We start from the raw sequence: 21304 nt of genomic DNA, 5'->3' as shown, positions 1-21304 counted from the left end.
TCAGTTCTGAAGTTGCTTTGAGGGGCCTATATATTAGACACCCCTATCAAACACCCCATTTTAGAAACTAGACCCCTCAAAGTATTCACAACCGCATATAGAAAGTTTATTAACCCTTTAGGTGTTTCACAAGAATTTGGAGCAAAGTAGAGGTGAAATTAACTTTTTTTTTTTGTCAGAAAATACTTATTACACTTTTTTCTGCAAAACAGAAGGTTTTACCAGAGAAACGCAACTCAATACTTATTGCCCAGATTCTGCAGTTTTGAGAAATATCCCACATGTGGCCCTAGTGCGGTAATGGACTGAAGCGCCGGCCTCCGAAGCAAAGGAGCACCTACAGGATTTTGAGGCCCCTTTTTTATTAGGCACCATGTCCGGTTTGAAGAGGTCTTGTGGTGCCAAAACAGTGGAAACCCCCCAAAAGTGACCCCATTTTGGAAACTAGACCCCTTGAGGAATTCATTGCAGTTTTCATGGGGTGCTTGCGACTTTTTGATCAGTTTTTATTCTATTTTTAAGTGGCGTGGTGACTAAAAAACAGCAATTCTACTATTGTTTTTTTATTAAATTTTTTTTGCACCGTTCAACGTTTTATATAAATGACATATTCACTTTATTCTGCAGGGCGATACGATTACGGCGATACCATATGTTTAGTTTTTTTATGTCTTATGGCGTTTGCACAATAAAATACTTTTTGTAATAAATCATTCACTTTTTGTGTTACCTTATTCTAAGAGCCATAACTTTTTTATTTTTCCATCAAGAAAGCCGTAGTTTCGATCAGTACAATTTTTAGGTACATGCGACTTTTTGATCTCTTTTTATTCCATTTTTTAGGAGGTGAAATGACCAAAAAAATAGTGATTCTGGTACGGTTTATTATTATTTTCTTTTACGGCGTTCACCGCGCGGGATAAATAACAAAATTATTTTGTAGTTCAGGCCGTTACGGACGCGGCGATACCAATTATGTATAGTTTATTTGTTTATTTATTTATTTTAATAATAAAGACTGATAAGGGAAAAGGGGCGATTTTTACTTTTATCACCTTTAAAACTTTTCTTTTCTTATTTTTACACAACTTTTTTTTACTTTATTACTTTGTCCCACCAGGGGACTTGAGGGCAGGAGGCCCTGATCGCTAATCTAATGCACTGCACTACATGCGTAGTGCAGTGTATTAGAACTGTCAGCTACTCACGGACAGCAAGTATAGTGGGTCCTACCTCTGTCAGGACCCACTAGGCTTCCGTCGATGGCATAGCCGGACGCCATTGTTTGGTGTCCGGTTGCCATAGTCACCATCGCCGGCCGCTATCGTGTAGCAGGCCGGCGATGGCGGATTAACCCCTAAGAAGCCGCGATTGATATTGTACGCGGCTTCTGAGGGGTTAATCTGCGGGGACACAGCGATCGGTCCCTGCACATTGAGCTGTGATAACCTGCTGTCGGAAACAGCAGCTATCACAGCTCATGAATGCGCCCCGCGCGAACGGCGCCGTGTTTACTCTATGACATACTATTATGTCATGGAGCGCGAACGATGCACTTAGCATGACATAATAGTATGTACTGGAGCGTTAAGGGGTTAATAAATCGGATCTGATGGATGTTTGGTACGTACACATTGACAATGGTGTATTGCACATTATTCAAATTACATACAAGAATAATATATCGGCCTTCTGGGTCTATGTGTACAAGATCCTGCACAAATGCAACCGAGTGATTAATTATTATAGACACTGCCCTCTTTTTTGAAACTGCTGGACCGGTATATATGTGGGGAAAGTGCTTATGTTTTAGCCGAAAAATATCTGATTGATTCAGATGTGTCTCCTGTAAACAAAGTACAGATGCCTGCAGCTTCTTGGCTTCAGCCCATAGCATAGATCGTTTGAAAGGGCTGTTCAGGCCCTTAGTGTTCAGACAGGAAAATCTAAGCACCATAGTGAAAAACAAAATGAAGATGTCTCAAAAAACATTCCCCGCGGTTTAGTAGTACCGCATCTATTCTCAGTGTGATAGTAAGGCATATTAAAGTATGACCAGTGAGCTTAGCTAACAGAACAACCAAGTCCAACCTGCGGACCAAGAAACAAAGTAAAACAATCCAGGCCACACCAGACAGTGCAAACCTAGAAGGGAGGGAAATCTGCATCAACAAATAACAGACATGACCCCACCCTAGGCCATAATAATGAGAGAGCTGACCAGACCGACATAGGAGGAGTAAAGGATTTTGGTTTAGGGATATGATGTGCCCTGTCGATCAGCAAATCTGACTGCGACGCCTCCGGCAAGAGGGCCACAAAAAGATCCATTAAGTATTCAACCAGTTGCACATTTGTTATGTCCTCAGGTATACCCCGAAAGCGAACATTATTGCGACGTGACCGGTCCGCAATTTTACATGTCAGCGCTTCCACTTGTACTTCCAAACAGGTATTAGTGTCCACTAAATCATTGTGAGCAACAGAGAATTCTGCCAGCTTATTTTCAATATGAGAGGTTCTGTCCCCCAAGGCCATGAAATCTTTCTGTAAATCATGAAATGCATGCTGGATAGACTGTTGTATAGAAGCATGAAGATCCTGCAGCAGATGTTTAAGCGCAGCTTCAGTCACTGGCTTATCGGCCTCAGTATTGTGCAGCAGCCCAGGCGCCATGTGAAGCACATGTTCTGCAGGAGAGTTAGCAGTACTCACTGTTGGAGAAGATGGCGGCCTGGAGGAAAACATCCCAGCATGAGGGGCAGAGTGCAGCAGTGAGGCATCGGAGGACCGAGGAAGGCAGGGTGAGGAGACTGCGAGGCCTGCACCTCTAGCAGCCCCTGAAGACCGCCGACCGACTTCAGGATGTCCTGGCAGCTCTGAAGACGGCGAGCCGGCGCCATTTTGGGACCGAGCTGCCGGAAAAAACTCAGTAAGCTTTGCTGCGGCCGGTTTCTTATGAATCCTCCCCATCTTGACAAGGTAAGTGTCCGGTAGTCGTCCGGTTTGCGTTAGTGACAATTAGAGTCACCGATGAACTCTGTGTGAGCCGATGTTAGCCGATTACAGCCTAGGAGCTAGGGAGCTGGATCCAAACAGGTCCTACTCCATGCGCTAGCGGACACGCCCCCATAAAATCACATTTTTTTATAAAATAAATACATTTTGTGTGTGACCATATTCTGAGAGCCATAACTTTTTTATATTTCAGTCAAAAAAGCGGTGTAAGGCCTTGTTTTTTGCAGGACGGGTTGTAGTTTTTATTGCTACTATTTTGGGGTACATGTGACTTTTTATTGTATATTTTGGGAGGGGTGGTTTACAAAAAAATAGTGATTCTGGCATTGTTATTTTGCGGTGTTCACTGTGCAGGAAAAATAATATTATAGTTCCATAATTTGGGTCGTTGCAAACGCGGTCATATCAAATATGTGTACGTTTAACGTATTCATTTTTTCCTATAACAACATAACTTTTATAGAACATTTTTATTAACTTATTTATACTTTTTTTTTTTTTTTTTTAACTTGTCCCACTAGGGGACTACGAGACTTGCAGCTCTGATCGCTGCTATAATACATTACACTACATATGTAGTGTAATGTATTCTAACTGTCATTGTGACGTGACAGTCACTTTGACAGGAAGCCTATGAGGACCAGCCTATGGCTGGTCCTTATAGGCTTCTGTAAATGGCAGCCGGGAGGCCATTGTCTGGCTACCGGTTGCCATGGCTACCATCGCCAGCCCGTGATTTCATGTGGGGGCTGACGATCTGCCCTAAACACCTTAGATGCGGCGATCGCAATTGACCACCGCATCTAAGGGGTTAACTGCCTAAATCAGCGGCGATGGGCCGCTGATCGACAACGGGGAGAGCAGGGCAGACACACATTTAACTGTCAAAGTACAGACGTAACTGCACATCAAGGTGCGCAAAGTCACTGCTCACCTTGACGTGCAATTACGTCAGGGTGCGGGAAGGCTTTAAAAAATAAATAAAAGATAATTAAAATGAAGAGCAATAAACATACCTGCTTCACAAGCACATCATTGAGTTGCTCTTCCCTTTTGATTAAGAACAGTTCCCGTTTCAGCTGATCTACCCTCTCCTGCAGTTGTGTCTTCTCATCATGTACCAACAACAGGCTGCGTTCTGCTTTCTCTTCCAGCAGTTTCATATTTTTCTGCATCTGAAACATAAAGGCAAGATGTTCTGCTTGGCAAAAATATGCAAAACGATTAAAGTGCCTCTATCCACAAAGGATTTTGAATACAATTTTATAGGGGTTTAAACGACAGAATAAAGAAAGACATTTATGCCGCTTTCCTTTTGTGTTGAATGCGCAATTGGCTTACAGGAATGGGGCTAGCACTCTAAGGAAACAATTATTTGTCTGCTAGACGCAGTAAAAATCACGGCATTACCACAACTCACAATTTTTACCTCAAAAAAGTTTTGGACAGCGATTACATGTCAGATTTCTTGTGATTGTCACGCAAGCTATTCCCCATAGCAAAACATTGAGGTTGCATTAATGCTGCAACTTTAACTGGTGGGTGACTAAATGTTGCCTTGAACCCTAGCGTAATAGACTTAGAGAGAGAGAACCGGGAATAGAAAGCTGATAGAGACATGGGCTGAGAAGGCTCACCTTTATGGTTAGGTATGTAAACAACAAGGTCTGTGATTCGTACATGTCTATGATATCCTCAGGAAGGTTGCTAGTCTGTTAAAAAATTAAAAAAAAGTAAGAAATTGAAACAAAAAAATTGGAAATATAACTGGATTTAAACATAAAGCCAATAAAAAGAGAAACACATCCAACAACAGCTACGAACAATAGTATAGATCTATTTACATTGTGACACATTTTAGAGGGTTAGGAAGATTGAGAAGAAGTGTAGGAATATAGACCGGATAAGGTAATGCCACGTGAGCACTTGTGCCTCAACTCCCTACTTTGTGGCCATTCAGACAACCTGCCTGGAAAAGTCCCTCTTGTGGTTGAAATGTGTCCAATTGAGGGCTTTCCTACACCTGAGATCAACACCTACTCAGCTAGAGTGAACTTTGCTCCAATCTGCTGCCCCTACCTGCACAGTATCTTTTCTATATGGTTTGCTATTGAAAAAATCTCTGAATCATACCCTTGTGTTAACAGGTTGCTGGGAGAGTGCACTAAAAACAAGCTTGTCGGAGGTGGATTGGCAGAAGGTCTTTGCACTGACCTATAAGATGCTTGTGGCTTTTTAGGTTCAGCAAAAAAAAATCTTTACTAGGTGACGGATCCGATGCCAATGGTTTCCGTTTGTCTCAGTTATGCAAGGGTTCCGTCGTTCTACGCTATTCATTCCGTCAAACGGAACCCTTCCACATATGGACCCGCTCAACATTGTATGAGGTATTTGTCTTCAGTGGCACAAACTGGGCACAACATATGCACTAAAACTGCATATCAGTGGAAAATTGCAATTTTCACTTTCCTCCATCCACTGCGCATTAAGCCCTTTGCGCACTATGACTTAATAGCCCGTCATGGTGCAGGGGTTGATGTACACAGTTCACGTGCTCAGCCTGTTCCCAATACGCTGTGGGTGTCAGCTGTGTACTACAGCTGACACACGGGACTGACAGGAACAGCGATCACCCTGTTACAGAAGCCTGTAAAAATAACAATAGTATAAGGCTGGGTTCACACGACCTATTTTCAGGCGTAAACTAGGCGTTTTACGTCTGGAATTACGCCTGAAAACACGGCTCAAATACGTCGGCAAACATCTGCCCATTCATTTCAATGGGTTTGCCGACCTACTGTGCCGACGACCTGTAATTTTACGTGTCGCTGTCAAAAGACGGCACGTAAAATAACAGTGTCGTCAAAGAAGTGCAGGACACTTCTTGGGACGTAATTTGAGCCGTTTTTCATTGACTTCAATGAAGAACCGCAATTACGTCTGAAATGCAGGAGCGGTTTTCTCCTAATAAAGTTCTTAGTAGTGAAAAAAATAACATTTAAAAGCTTAAAAAAAAAAAAAGACTTCCCATTTTTCTTCTAAAGTAAATGTCAAAAAAAATAAACATATTGTAATAGTTCAGACTTGTACGGATGTAGCGATATCAAATTTGCCATTAACTCGCACTGTGAACACTGCAAAAAATAAAATAAGTAATTTAAAACGCCAAAATCGAAGCTTTCCTTTCACCTTCGCTCTCAAAAAAAAAGTAATAAAAAAGCGTTCAAAAAGTTGTATGTACCAATAAAAACTACAGCTTGTCCCTTGAAAAAAAAAACTAAGCCCTCACACCGCTCAAATCGACCGAAAAATAAAAAAGTTACGGCTCTCATAATGTGGTAAAACAAAACTATTTTTTATTTTAACAATTAGATTTTTCTTTGTAAAAGTAATAAAATATATATAATATATATTAAAAAAACACAATATAAATTTGGCATCACCGTAATTGCATTGAGCCGCAGAATAAAGTTACGTTTTTGTTTTCACCCCCAGAAAAATATAAAAAAATGGAGGAATCACGCTTTTTTCCAATTTCAACCTGCAAAGAATTTAATTTCAGCTTCCCAGTACATTTCATGGTACTTTAAATGGTGTTAATAACAACTAAAACTCCTCCTGCAAGAAATAAGCCCTCACACCACTCTGACGGAAAAACAAAAAAAAGTTATGGCTCTTGGAACGCGGAGAGTGAAAAACTAAAATAAGAAAGCAAAAATATGGATCCGTACTGAAAAGGTTAATTCATTTCTAATGAAAAACATTTATGATCACATATGGGGTATTGCCGTACTTGGGAGAAATTGCTTTACAGATTCGGGGTGCTTTTTTTCTTTTATCCCTTGTGAAAATGAAAAAAATGCAACATTTTAGTGGAAAAAAGTTGATGTTCATTTTCGCGTCCTAATGCTAATAAATTCTGCAAAAGACCTGTGGGGTCTAAATGCTCACTATACCCCTAGAAAAATTCCTTGAGGGGTGTTGTTTCCAAAATGGGGTCACCTTGGGGGGAGGGGGGGGGTTCCACTGTTTTGGTCCCTCCAGGGCGTTGCAAACACAACATGGCACTTTAACCCCTCTCCGCACACGGGCGTAACTGTACGCCCGAAAACCAAGTGAGTTCCCGCAGACGGGCGTACAGTTACACCCTGCAAATAAAGCGAGCACAGGGGCTGTGCGCGCTTTATCTTCAGCAGCTGTCAGCTGTTATACACAATGCCTCTGTAACCCCCGCGTCCCCCCGCGATGGATCGCGGGTGGCGATTGTTGCTATGGCAACCAGGAAGCCGTTACTAGGCTTCCTGGTTGCCAAGGTGCGGAAGCCTATTAGGTCCTGCTCGAGGCAGGACCTAATACGCGAACTGTCAAATGAAGAATGACAGTTACGATGCACTACACTACATAAGTAGTGCAGTGCATCGTAGCGGGGATCAGAAGATCAGATCTTCAAGTCCCCAGGTCAGTTTAAAAGAAAAAGATGTAAAAAAAAAAAATGTGAAAGAAAAATAAATAAAAGTTAATAAATAAATAATAAAAACAACACTTGCCCTGTTTCCCTGATCAACTCCCTTATTATTATAAAAAAATGAAAATATGAAAAAAAAACTATACATAATAGGTATCGCCGCGTTCGGAACGGCCTGATCTATAAAAATATCACATTATTTTTACCGCACGATGAACACCGTAAAAAAAATGTAATAAAAAACAATGACAGCATTTTATTTTTAGGTCATCTTGTCTCCAAAATTTTTTTTATAAAAAGTGATCAAAAAGTTGCAAGTAACGCAAAATGGTACCAATAGAAATTTACAGTTTGTCACACATAAAACAAGCCCTCCCGCAGCGATATAAACGAAAAAATAAAAAAAGTTATGGCTGTCAGAAAATGGCGACACTAAAACATGATTTTTTTTAGAAAAGAGTATTTTTACTGTGGGAACGTAGTGAAACGTAAAAAAATGAAATTAATTTGGTGTCGCTGTAATCGGAACACCCCGCAGAATAAAGTTAACATGTTTATACTGCACGGTGAACACTAAAAAAACAACAACAAACGTACGTGCTGGAATGGCTGTTTTTTGGTTTCCTTATCTCCCAAAAAATGGATTAAATAGTCATAAAAATAAAAAAATAAAAATCGCATGTACCCCAAAATGGAACCAATAAAAATTACAGCTAGTTCCACAAAAAACGCGCCCTCACACAGCTCCGTCACCGGAAAAATAACACGTTAGGACTCTCAAAACGCAATGATGCAAAATGAAGGACCAGACAAATTTTTTAGGTCATCATTTGCTGGACCACACAGGTGGACCCTGTAGACGCAGTGGAGATGAGGAAACTTTAGGGCCTTGTGCGGCTTATATTTGACTTCTTCACTAGCCCTATAAGGCAACACTGGAGCGCAGATATTTTGTATAATACCCAATTATCCTGGCCTGTGTATAAAGGATTGGTTCAAAGCCTACCACACCAATCCATGGATTATTCATTCACCCCATTATTACATCATCCTATTATGACCTGTTGCACTCCACCCAGTTTACATATACCCTGATGTACTCCGCCCAGCTTACATATACCCTGATGTACTCCGCCCAGCTTACATATACCCTGATGTACTCCGCCCAGCTTACATATACCCTGATGTACTCCGCACAGTTTACATATACCCTGATGTACTCCGCACAGCTTACATATACCTTGATGTACCCGCACATATTACATATACCCTCATGTACTCGGCGCATATTACATATACCCTGATGTACTCCGCGCATATTACATATACCCTGATGTACTCCGCCCAGTTTACATATGCCCTGATGTACTCCGCCCAGCTTACATATACCCTGATGTACTCTGCCCAGCTTACATATACCCTGATGTACTCCGCCCAGCTCACATATGCTCCCACATTATAAGCTGAAATACCACTAATACACCAAGCAAAATCTGCGCTTCAAAAGCCAAATGGTGGTCCAACTGAGCCTGGCAGTGTACCCAAACGGCAATTTATGACCACATATGGAGTATTCTGGAGAACCCGCTTAACAATTTATGGGATGTGTGTCTACGGTGGTACAAGCTGGGCACAACACATTGGGCACTGAAATGGCATATCTGTGGAAAACAGCAATTTTCAATCTGCAACATCTATTGTTTACTCATTTTCGCAAAACACTTGTGCGGTCAAAATGCTCACTACACCCCTAGATAAATTCTTTGAGGGATCTAGTTTCCAAAATGGGGTAATTTTTCAGGGGGTACCACTGTACTGATACTATAGCTCAATGCAACATGGTGTCAAAAAACGAATCTTATAAAATCTCCACTCCAAATACTAAATGGCGCTCCTTCCCTTTAGAGCCTTGCTGTGTGTCCAAATAGCAGTTTATGACCACATGTGGGGTATTTCCCTACTCTGAAGAAGTTGCTTTACAAATGTTACAGTGCTTTTTCTCTTTTTATATGTTGAGAAAATGAAATTTTTTTAACTAATGCTACGTGTTATTGGAAAATAATGTAATGTTTCATTTTTACTGCCTATTTCTGATAAAATCTATGAGACACCTGTGGGGTCAAAATGCTCACTACACTCCTAGATGAATTCCTCAATGGGTGTAGTTTGCCAAATGGAGTCACTTTTGGGTAGTTTCCACTGTACTGGTACCTAAGGGGCTTTGCAAAAGCGACATGGCGCAGAAAAACCAATCCAACAAAATCTGCTCTCCAAAAGCCAAATGGCGCTCCTTCCCTTCTGAGCCCTGATGTGTATTCATACAGTACTTTATTACCACATATGGGGTATTTCCGTACTCTGGAGAAGTTGCTTTACAAATGTTAGTGATTTTTCTCCTTTATTTGATGATAAAATGAAACATTCTTACCTAAAGCTACGTCTTAGTGGAAAAAAAAATTAAATTTTTCATGTTTACTGCCCAATTCTAATGAAATCTATGTAACACCTGGGGGGGTCAAAATGCTCACTACACCCCTAGTTAAATTCCTCTAGGGGTGTAGTTTCCCAAATGGAGTCACTTTTGGGGGCTTTCCACTATACTGGTACCTTAGGAGCTTTACAAATGCGACATGGTGCCGAGAAATCAAACCAGCAAAATCTGTACTTCAAAAGCTAAATGGCGTGCCTTCCCTTCTGAGTCCTGCCGCTTCCCCAAACAGCTGTTTATGACCACATGTTGGGTATTTCCGTACTCTGGAGAAGTTGCTTTACAAATGTTGGGGTGCTTTTCCTCATTTATTTGTTGAAAAAAATAAAAATGTTGAGGTAAAACTACATCTTATTGGAAAATAATGTAATTTTTCATTTTCACTGCCCAATTATAATGAAATCTGTGGGGTCAAAATGCTCAATACACCCCTAGATGAATTCCTCAAAGGGTGTAGCTTCCCAAAGGGAGTCACTTTTGTGGGGTTTTCTTTGTTTCGGCACCACAAAACCTCTTCTAACCTGACATGGTGCCTGAAATATAATTTAAGAAAAGGAAGGCCCAAAAATCCTCTAGGTACTCCTTTGCTTCTGAGGCCAGTGTTTCAGTCCAGTAGCGCACTAGGGCCACATGTGGGATATTTCTAAAAACTTCAGAATCAGGACAATAAATATTCAGTTGCGTTTCTCTGGTAAAAACCTTCAGTATTACAGGAAAAATGGATTAAAATGTAATTTCTGCAAAAAAAAATGACATTTGCAAATTTCCCTTCCACTTTGCTTTAATTCCTGTGAAACGCATAAAGGGTTAAGAAACTTTCTAAATGCTGTTTTGAGTACTTTAAGGGGTGTAGTTTTTTTAAATGGGGTGATTTGTGGGCGTTCCTAATATAGAAGGCCCTCAAAGCCACTTCAGAACTGAACTGGTCCCTAAAAAAATAGGCTTTTGAAAATTTCTTGGAAATTTGAGAAATTGCTGCTAAACTTATAAGCCTTGTAACGTCCTAAAAAAAATAAAAGGATGTTCAAAAAACGATGCCAATCTAAAGTAGACATATGGAAAATGTTAGCTAGTAACTATTTTGTGTGGTATAACTATCTGTCTTACAAGCAGATACATTTGAATTTAGAAAATGCAAATTTTCTCTAAATTTTGGTGTATTTCACACAAAAATATTGAATATATCGACCAAATTTTTTCAATAACTTAAACTACAATATGTCACGAGAAAACAAATCTCAGAATCGCTTGGATAGGTAAAAGCATTCCTGAGTTATTACCACATAAAGTGACACATATCAGATTTAAAAAATGAGGCTGTGTCATAAGGTCCAAAAGTGGCTGCGTCCTGAAGGGGTTAAACCATTCCAGCAAAATCTGTGCTCCAAAATCCAAATGGTTCTCCTTCCCTTCTGAGTGCTGCCGTGGGTCCAATCAGCAGTTAATTACCACATATAAGGTATTGCCGTATATATATATCAGGAGAAATTACTTTACAAATGTTGCGGTGCAATTTCTAATTTATTCCCTGTAAATATTACAAATTGTTTATTTCAGGAAAAAAGTAGATTTTCATTTTTACAGACTAATTCCAATATATTTAGCAAAAAATCTGTGTGGTCAAAATGCTCACTATACCACTAGATAAATTCCTTGAGAGGTGTAGATTCCAAAATGGGGTCACTTTTGGGGTGTTTTCACTGTTTTGGCACCACAAGACCTCTTAAAACCTGACATGGTGCCTAAAATAGATCCTAATAAAAAGGAGGCCCCAAAATCCACTAGGTGCTCCTGAGGCCTGTGTTTCAGTCCATTAGGACTTTAGAGCCGCATGTGGAATATTTCTAAAAACTGCAGAATCTGGACAATCCATATTGAATTGCATTTCTCATGTAAAACCTTGTGTGTTACAGAATTTTTCTTCAACATTAGATTTTTATTAATGTTTTCAGAAAATACAAAGAAAAGAATAATGAAATACATCTCAAATCAGGCCAATGATACAAAAATTAGCACATAATATACATAAGCAGGCAGAGTAGTAATAATAACTAGACATCTTGTCTCACGTCGTACTTATTGAGACAGAGCAAAGGAAAGTGCAAAATAGGTCGATGAATAAAACAAAGAAACACAAAACATACATTGTCCATCCAGAACATAACCTAGATCAAAAGCTGCAGCAATCCTGCAGAAAGGGAAATGTGACATAAACCCATCTAGTGTACCCCTTTACAAACTATAATAAAGTTAATATGCAGCCAATATACATGTGGAAAGATAAAGGACCAATACCATCATATGGTTACAGCCATGCCTCCATTCCTTGGAAAAGATACGTCTAAAGGAATAGCAGGATGAATCCAGCAACTACAATGTAAGAATCTATGCCAACTAGGTTGAGTAGTAATCAAACAATGGGAGATGCTAAGGATACAGGGTTAGAACCCGGGGGGGGGGGGGGGGGGGGGGGTGTTCCCAGAGCAATATAATTTTAGGCAACCGAAGTGTCCTCAACGCGTACATACGTTCCATCATGAAGGAGACATTTACCTGGTTAAAACTCCTTCCTGACCACCCACTGTCTTTTGACGTCAGGCGGTGCGGGTGCTTAGTCTACAGAGACGTCTTTTGGCGTCGCTGTAGAAGTGGCTGATGAGCACTCCTGTGAGCGCTCATCCTCTAAGCAGGAGCTGTAACTAACAGCTCCTGATCTTAGAGCAGCCTCCTGAACACAGCTGGGGTCGGCAAACATTCGGACCCCAGCTGTTTAACCCTTTGATTACCGCGGTCCGTGACCGCGGCATGATCAAAGGGAATTCCCCTCTTTGATTGCATCACCGGGATTCCAGTGATGCGATCAAACACTGGGGAATCCTGCTGCAGTCAGCCCTGGGGACCTACAAACGACCCCAGGGCTATCTGTTCCGTGTGCCTGCTGTTCGGGCACACTATGTGCTGCCCGATTAGCAGCCTGTGTCATAGTGACACAGTGTAATGTATTAGCGTACAGAAGTATGCTAATACATTACAAGTAAAAAATAAAGTTATCCCTTGATGGGATTTAAAAAAAAAAAAAAAGAAAGAAGTAACAAAAAGAGTCTTTATTTTGGATTAAATACACTTTATTGCCCCTACACTAACTAAAAACAAAAAAACTTATGCATATTAGGTATCTACACGACCGTAATAACCTGAAGAATTAATCTAATGGGTTATTTAGCGTGAACGGGATAAAAAACAAAAAAAACTATTCCGAGAATCGCTTTTTCCTATATTTACGCCGTAAAAAAAAATTTTTTTTACCCCCAAACTGTGGGGGAAAAAAAAATACTATTTCTCTCGCATAAAACAAGGCCTCATACAGCCACGTCAGTGAAAAAATAAAAAAGTTATAGCTGCTGAAACGCAGAGTTGCCAGCAAAACATGTATTTTTTTTCTAGTTAAATATTTAGTGTGTAGGTGATTAAACATTGTTCAAATTTTTTTTTTTTTTTCACGAGTCAGGAAATATTATAAATTAGATTCTGATTTATAATATTTCCCAGTGCTGGTCACTAGATGGAGCTATTCCCAAAATTGCAGCATTGGATGTGGTAAAGCAACCACATTGCTTTTTGCTGCAAAATTTGGAAAAAAGCACTCGCTCTAGTGAGCTCTGACAATCCCCCCCTCCTTTATCCTGGCTAGTGCCGGGATAAACGAGGGGATTGAACGGTCTAACCTCCTACACTGTGTGTCGCCATTTTTTGAGCTAACACACAGTGTAGTAATACACAGTGTAACATACAGTAGTAAACACACACAAACACGAACATACATAGAAATCTCTTACCTGCTCCTGCCGCCGCGGCTCCCTCTGGCCCGTCCGCTCCGTCTGCTGCCGCTGGTCCAAGTGCACAAGTCCGGAAGCCGCGACCGGAAGTAGTAATCTTACTGTCCGGCCGCGACTTCCGGTCCACAGGAAAATGGCGCCGGACGGCGCGCATTTCAAATTGGACTGTGTGGGAGCGGCGCATGCGCCGTTCCCACACAGACGGCGTACACAGAAGTGGATGGGATGGGACCCGTTCGCAGTCCCTATGGGACTGTGGCTGCCGTATTCCATGTCTGTGTGTGTCGTTTAACATACATCTACACATTGTATCGACACATACATTTCTGTATGTGTCGATTAACGACACATACAGAAATGGAAAAAAAAATGGCAGCCCCCATAGGGAAGAAAAAGTGTAAAAATAAGAAAAAGTAACACACAAACACACAAATTAATCCAAACGTTTTTAATAAAGCACTAACATCTTTAACATATTAAAAAAAAAATTGTGATGACACTGTTCCTTTAAGGTCTTTTCAGGCCCGGTCATTAAGGTGTTAATTCAGAAGTGGAAATAATGGCATTAAGTGAAGAGAAGTGTAGGACACTGATTAGTCACTGATTGGTCAGCCTCATACACTCCTCTGTACAACACCCAGTTGGTAAAAAGTAAAAACACACCCAGTTGTCCATTGAGAAACTCATTAGCATAAATCTAAACTAGCTCATAACTTACTCAAAAATGATCGTTTTTCAAAATAAAAACCACTGCTGTTATCTACATTACAGCGCCAATCAGATTATGTAGGAGATAGGGCACTTATAATCTGGTGACAGAGCCTCTTTAACAGTCGGAGGAGGCGTTTAGGAGAGGGGATAATGGTAACAAACTTTTGATAGCAGCGGCCAGTGAGGGATAAGTACAGTTCAATAGGTGAAATGCTGGTGATAGTTCCTAAACTGTTCACTAATATCTTGGGGATGAGTAATACGAGCGCCTTGTTGGTCCAATAAAAACGCAGTTCTCTGCTTAGCATTATGCTTTTTAATCATTTTAGCTAATAGGGCTCCAGGCCTATTACCATGAATATAAAACCCAAACTGCATAGATTTGGACAAAGTCATATAGCGAGACATGAGCACACTCTGGAGCGGATTTCTAAGATCTTTGATGCAGAGAGAAATAGCTGGAGTCAACGGTAGTTTATTAAGAGATTCCAAGTTGTGCAATTTAGAAAGAATATCAGCAGAAGTATTTTCCCTATGTTTCTTTAGTCTAGAGGCGGCCTGAATCCCCATTCCCCTCATATATGCCTTATGAGCATTCCATAAAGAGGAACAATTCTCAGCGGAAGGAGAATTTACTTCAAAAAGTTAATTTAAGATGAGTATCCATGAGATCCCGGGTCATTGGGTGATCCAATACCAAACCATTTATTTTCCAGGAAGAAAAGGGAGGGGAGGGAGATGTATCTAAAACCACCAAAGAAAATCGGGGCGTGGTCAGACCACGATATAGTTCCAATCGAGGATGTAGACATATATTGCAGGCGGAGTTTACTTACGAGAAACATGTAAATTCTGGAGTAGACTATGTGGTGCAGAAAAATATGTGAAGTCACGCTCGTTGCCATGTTATACGCCATCATATAATTCCTCTACATGTACGGTGTGATGTAATTGTGAACGAGGTCTATAAACATTCGAGGAGCCAATTACAGGGTGCATAACCTCATTAAAGTCTCCACCAATAATAAGTAACCCCTTCTCAGCTTTCTTAACTTTGCGGAGAATTTTATGAAAGGCCCGAAGTTGGTGTGAATTCGGGAGATATAAATTAACCAAAAAGTGTACGTTATATGATTAATATCAATTATGAGGATCAAAAATCTGCCTTGGGGATCTGAGATAATCTCATGCTCTTGAAAGACCACAGAATCCTTAATTGCAATAAGTACCCCTTTGGATTTACTGGGACTAAAAGGCCTGATATACATGCGAAAATTTGGAATGTGTACATTTTGGGGGATTATGTAACGAGAAATGCATCTCTTGGGCAAAAAAAACCTTGCATTTCAAACCTAGTGCCTCTTTCCACATCATTTGTCGCTTAAACAGGCTATTAAGCCCTTTAACATTCAGGGAGGATATTGTAAAAGGCATGAGAAATTATCCTAAAGGCTCATTATAAAGGGCTTGGTGCCACTCTAATATCCACTTGCTACGGATGACAGCATATAAGCATCTGGATAGACAAAACCTGACAACCTTAGACATAAAAACCAAGAACAGTAAAACAAAAGTGAAAAAGACATGGCGCCTACACTGCGCCGAAAGTACCTCCATGGGGGAGAGAGAAAGGCACTAGAGGAAGCTTGTAGCACAACATTATGTTCAAACAGTCACCTCATGGAATCAAACAGCGGAGCGTCCCTGATCCATTTCCCATTCAGGAGAAATGCGACGTGGAGATGCCGTTTATGGAATGACCGCCTTGTTAGAAAATCGGGATATTTCATTGGCACAACAGAGAAGCTCCATCAGAAGGAGAGGGCATCACATGAGTGGATCCATTCCTAGTTACAATAAGTTTAACCGGGAAGCCCCATTTATACTTGAGGTTGTTCTCTCGGAGAGTGGATGTAAATCGGATGAAATTGCTTGCGTAGCATTAGCGTCGAAGCAGATAGATCCGGGAAAAAATCGAGATGTGAGCATAAGGGTCAGGAAGTTTACCCAACTTTCTGGACTCTTTAGCTTGGTAGAAATGTACTCTTGTTAAGACATCCCTCGGGGAATCGACAGGAGCGGAGCGGGATTTAGGAATCCTATGCGTTCTATCCAGAGTCAGATCCAAAAGGAGAAAATATAGGCACCATGGATTTGAACATGACCTGAAGATAGTTCTGTAGACATCTTCCGGAACACCTTGTATCTTAATGTTGTTCCTTCTGGATCTATCCTGATCCATTATTTTGTTCTTCAACCACACCACTTCCTCCTTCAGATCAGCGTGAGCATCAATAAGTGTATTATGGGCCTCAGCATAGTCACCCAATTTGCGTTCAATATGGTCAGTGCGAACTCCCAGCTCATCAACCGATATTTGAATCTGTGTCACCACTTTGTGCAGTGTCTACGATATGGAGCTGTGCAACGATTGCATTAACCCCTTCATCACCACAGTAGATAGCAGGGCGTCATCCGGAATAGCAGCCATCTCGGGAACGACAGGGGATGTAAGGCCTCCCACGTGAGATGTTAATGGAGATGGGAGATGTGCTTTTTTTATGCACCGGACCCATGCTGCTAGGCGATGAGGACACTGAGCGGTTCGCTCCCCTCTTTCCAGGAGTGCACACCTCATCCAACCTGCACTGTGGGGATGTTTCCCCGTCCACAAACTGACCGCTGCTGAAGTGCAGGGACGCGCGCCATCGATCTTGGGAGACGATTCAGCGCCATCTTGGGAGCGGTCCGTCGCTGGGAAATAGTCAGGTAACTTTTTCAGCTCTGTCTTCGTCGTCTTTCTCTTGGTCATGGTGCACACCCGATGCCAGGGAAGTTTAGGAGTGGAATCCTAGGTAAGATGGAGTGCTGCGAGGGAAACTGTTGCTGTGAGCCGCTGTTTTGCTAAGCTAGAAGCAGGAGAGAGTGTACTACACCGCCATCACAGTCAGGGGCAAGCTCCGCCCCCCGTTACAGATTTTTTTTTTTTTATTACAAATGAATTTCGGCAAAACAAATGAAATTTGTTAATTTCACCTCTAGAACAGAAAAATGGGAGGGATCCTCCAGCTCACCTTATCACAGATACGTATTGTTGATAGCGCTTTGGTCCTCGTGTTGGTACACGAATTGAATAGACAGGAAAGTAGAAAAATAGATCCAGCGCTGAGACTTGTATGACTGTTAAAATGGGAAACTTCTTCCAAGTTTTATTCCAGAAATAGTTAAAAATTGACACGAGTGTTTCCAGAGTACAATTGGTAGTTGGTAGTATAGGCGATGCCTACGTATTTCAGACGCAGACTGCATCCTTAGTCATGGCTAAGCCTATACTACCAACTACCAATTGTACTCTGGAAACACTCGTGTCAATTTTTAACTATTTCTGGAATAAAACTTGGAAGTAGTTTCCCATTTTAACAGTCATACAAGTCTCAGCGCTGGATCTATTTTTCTACTTTCCTGTAATTTCACCTCTACTTCGTGTTAATTCCTGTGAAATGCCTAAAGGGTTAAAATACTTTCTGAATGCGGTTTTAAATACTTTGAGGGGTGCAGTTTTCAAAATGGGGGGGATTTATGGGGACTTTCTAATATATAAGGCCACTTCAGAACTGAAATGGTCTCTGAAAAAATAGCCTTTTGAAATTTTATTTAAAATATGAGAAATTGCTGCTAAAGTTCTAAGCCTTGTAACATCCTAGAAAAATAAAAGGACGTTCAAAAAATAATGCAAACAAAGACAAATGGGAAATGTTAACTAGTAACTATTTTGTGTGGTATTACTATCTGTTTTACAAGCAGATACGTTTAAATTTAGAAAAATGCAAATCTTTGCAAATTTTCTCTAAATTTTGGGGTTTTTCAGCTATAAATACGGAATTTAACTACAACATTTTTCCACTAGCATAAAGTACAATATGCCACGAGAAAACAATCTCAGAATCGCTTGCATAGGTAAAAGCATTCCAAAGTTATTACCACAAAGGGTAACAGGTCAGATTAAAAAAAAATCATTATAATGTGTATAGGGAGGGTAATAGTTTACCACCCTTTTCAAATTTAGCATATGTTCACCTTATCCCTAAACCCCATAAGGACCATGCAGATCATTCAAATTACAGACCAATATCCCTGTCGGATGTGGATCTTAAAATGATGACAAATTCTGGTCACCAGATTCTCCCTTCCTATATTCACAAAGATCAAACGGGTTTTATCCCCTTTCGCCAAGCAGAGGATCAGACGAGACGAGCTGTGGATATTATCTCGCTCGGGCTGGGATGGGATTTCTGGACGACAATGTATGTTTTAAGCCTTGACAATGGGAATATTTATTCTTTGTCCTGAATAGGATGGATTTGGTACCAATTTCCTCTCTATTCTTGCTGAACCATACCGCCAACCTACAGCAAAGATTTACTCTAGAGGATATTTGTCAAACGCTTTCTCCATACACACGTCAGTCCCCGGCATTATTTGCGCTGGCCATGGAACCACTAGATAATTTAATCAGGAACTCTCCCGATATTAGAGGTGTGAAAGTGGGGGGAGTTGAACATACATGTGCACTTTTTGCAGATGATATAACAATACTAAATCTGTAGCAATTGAACCTCACTTTGCCAGATAATATGGTCAAGCTCCTACAATTGAATTTTGACTTTCATTGGGATAAACAAAGGTTGACATATTTAGGCATCAAACGCCTTCCATAAATTCCCAATAGAACGAAATCTTCCCTCCACTTTTTAAACAAATAGCCGTGGATCTTCAAATGTGGTCCCACCTCCATCTCTCATGGTTTGGTCGTATTGCCTCAGTTAAAATAACGCTATTACCCTGACTTCTCTATCTCTTTCGCACTATCCCTATATTGGTCCCGAAAAAATTACTTAAAAGGACGTTCAAGGGCTTATTATGACCTTTATATGAGGTACTAAATGCCTGAGGATACAAAAACGTACTCTGTTTACACCTAAAATTGCAGGATGGTTGGGAGTTCGATATTACACACTATTATCATGCGGCTAGATTGGCCCAATTTACTGATATTTTTGTACGACCTTATTACCCGAAATGGTAGCATGTGATCATGTTCCATTAGAAACCATATTATGGATGGACCCTTCAGACTGAACTTCAGTCCGCTCCCCTTTTCTTTCTCAGATGCTACAGTTGTGGGATTCTCTTACAATTTTTTTTTATATTAACTGGCTCCCGACCGCTGGCTGTATTTTTACGGCCAGCGGTCAGGGTCCTTAAAACCCGAGCCATAGACTTTTTACGGCTCGGGTTTTAACTTGCTGCCCGCGCGATCGGGCAGCTGAATGTCGGGTCTCCGGCTGTCAGTGACTGCCGGGGGCCCTGAGGAGAAGATAGAGGCAGCTTTCGCTGCTTCGGTCTTCTCCGATGTCTTTTTATACAGCGCTCAATGAACGCTGTGTATAGGAATAGAGACAGCAGCAGCGGCGCTGTCTCTATTCCTCCCGGTGATCATGTGACTGGTCACATGATCGCCGGGTGCCGTTACTGACAGACTGCTGCTGGGTCTTACAAGACCCAGCACAGCCCTATTAGTGACAATCGTCACTATGAGAGGGCTGATTTCCCCTGTAACTGGGGCTGCTGTGCAGCCCCAGTTACAGTGGAAAAACATGGTGTAAAAGAAAGAAAAAAAATATATAAAAGTTCCCCAAAGGTATTTTTTGACCTTTGAGGGACAGACCATAATAATAAAAAAAATAGTTAAGTAAAGTGCAAATTTTTTTTTTAATAAATACACATAAACTACCCACCCCAAAAAAAAATGTCCCCCCCCCCCGCCAATCATTGTTGTAACGCTAGCGCTGACCCAATTACCCTAATATAGACATGTAATATATTAAAATTTACAGTAGACAATGACTATCACAAATAAAAGGTCTATTTTAGGGTAAAACTATGTTATTACCCAAAAAAAAAATAATTGCTGAAACGTAAAAAAAAAGCTCTTTTTTTTACTATTATTTTCAAACTTTATGAATAAAAATTCTAAATAGCAAAAAAGGTGTGTATAAAAACGATAAAAAATGAAACCTGCATTGACTACGGAAAAAAAGGTCGCAAAAATCACGTCGTTAGCACAACAAATAAAAAAGTTATAGCCATTTAACTAACACGTGCTAAAAATGGCTAAACAGTGTCTGGTCCTGAAGGCGCAAAATAGCCCGGTCCTGAACTGGTTAAATCTTCTCACTATCTCCTCATGACTATTACCTGTAATCCTGCTTTCCCTCCGGGTTTACGAAGATCTGAATTCCGATGGTGGACTAAAAGGATTCTACAGGATTAAAGGCTTTTTTTTTTTTATTGGAGGGGACATTAGAACTTTAGATTTCTTTAGAGACTCACATTCGTTACCTCCATCGGAACATATGAAATACCTTCAGATACGCCATTTCCGGACAGCGTGGAAGACTAAATCAGACGATATCGATACTTTAACTATTTTTGAACACCTATGTTGGCTTCCTAACTATAGAAGTAAGATCTCTCATTTATTCGGATCTAATTATTCCCAAGGACAAGCTCCCCTATATGACCCGCTGGAGGGAGATTTGGGCTCTGAAAATAGAGTTGGCTCAGTGGAGGGAAATGGCGTGTCTGACCTCGAAATTATCGATCAATACCTTCTTAGTGGAGGCAGGCTACAAAGTTCTGATGAGATGGTATACGGTTCAGATTCGTATAGCTCACATTTATCCTTTTATATATTCCCGTTACTTTCGGCAGTGCGGAGAAGAA

General features: G+C 40.7%; 1 protein-coding gene across 3 annotated transcripts in view; it reads right to left on the bottom strand.

Annotated features, from left to right (window-relative positions):
• The window catches only part of HAUS8 (HAUS augmin like complex subunit 8), a 178193-nt gene that overhangs the window by 54010 nt on the left and 102879 nt on the right, over positions 1–21304 (bottom strand). For all 3 annotated transcript variants that reach the window (XM_075825313.1, XM_075825314.1, XM_075825315.1), the window contains exons 7-8: positions 4656–4730; positions 4035–4193 (exon numbers count right to left, since the gene is read on the bottom strand). In XM_075825313.1, coding sequence (XP_075681428.1) covers positions 4035–4193; positions 4656–4730 — 234 coding nt within the window. The remainder of the gene's footprint in view (positions 1–4034; positions 4194–4655; positions 4731–21304) is intronic.

This window comes from Rhinoderma darwinii, chromosome 1, assembly GCF_050947455.1.
Source record: "Rhinoderma darwinii isolate aRhiDar2 chromosome 1, aRhiDar2.hap1, whole genome shotgun sequence".
NCBI classification, from domain to species: domain Eukaryota; kingdom Metazoa; phylum Chordata; class Amphibia; order Anura; family Rhinodermatidae; genus Rhinoderma; species Rhinoderma darwinii.
This window is presented reverse-complemented; position numbering and strand designations above follow the sequence as displayed.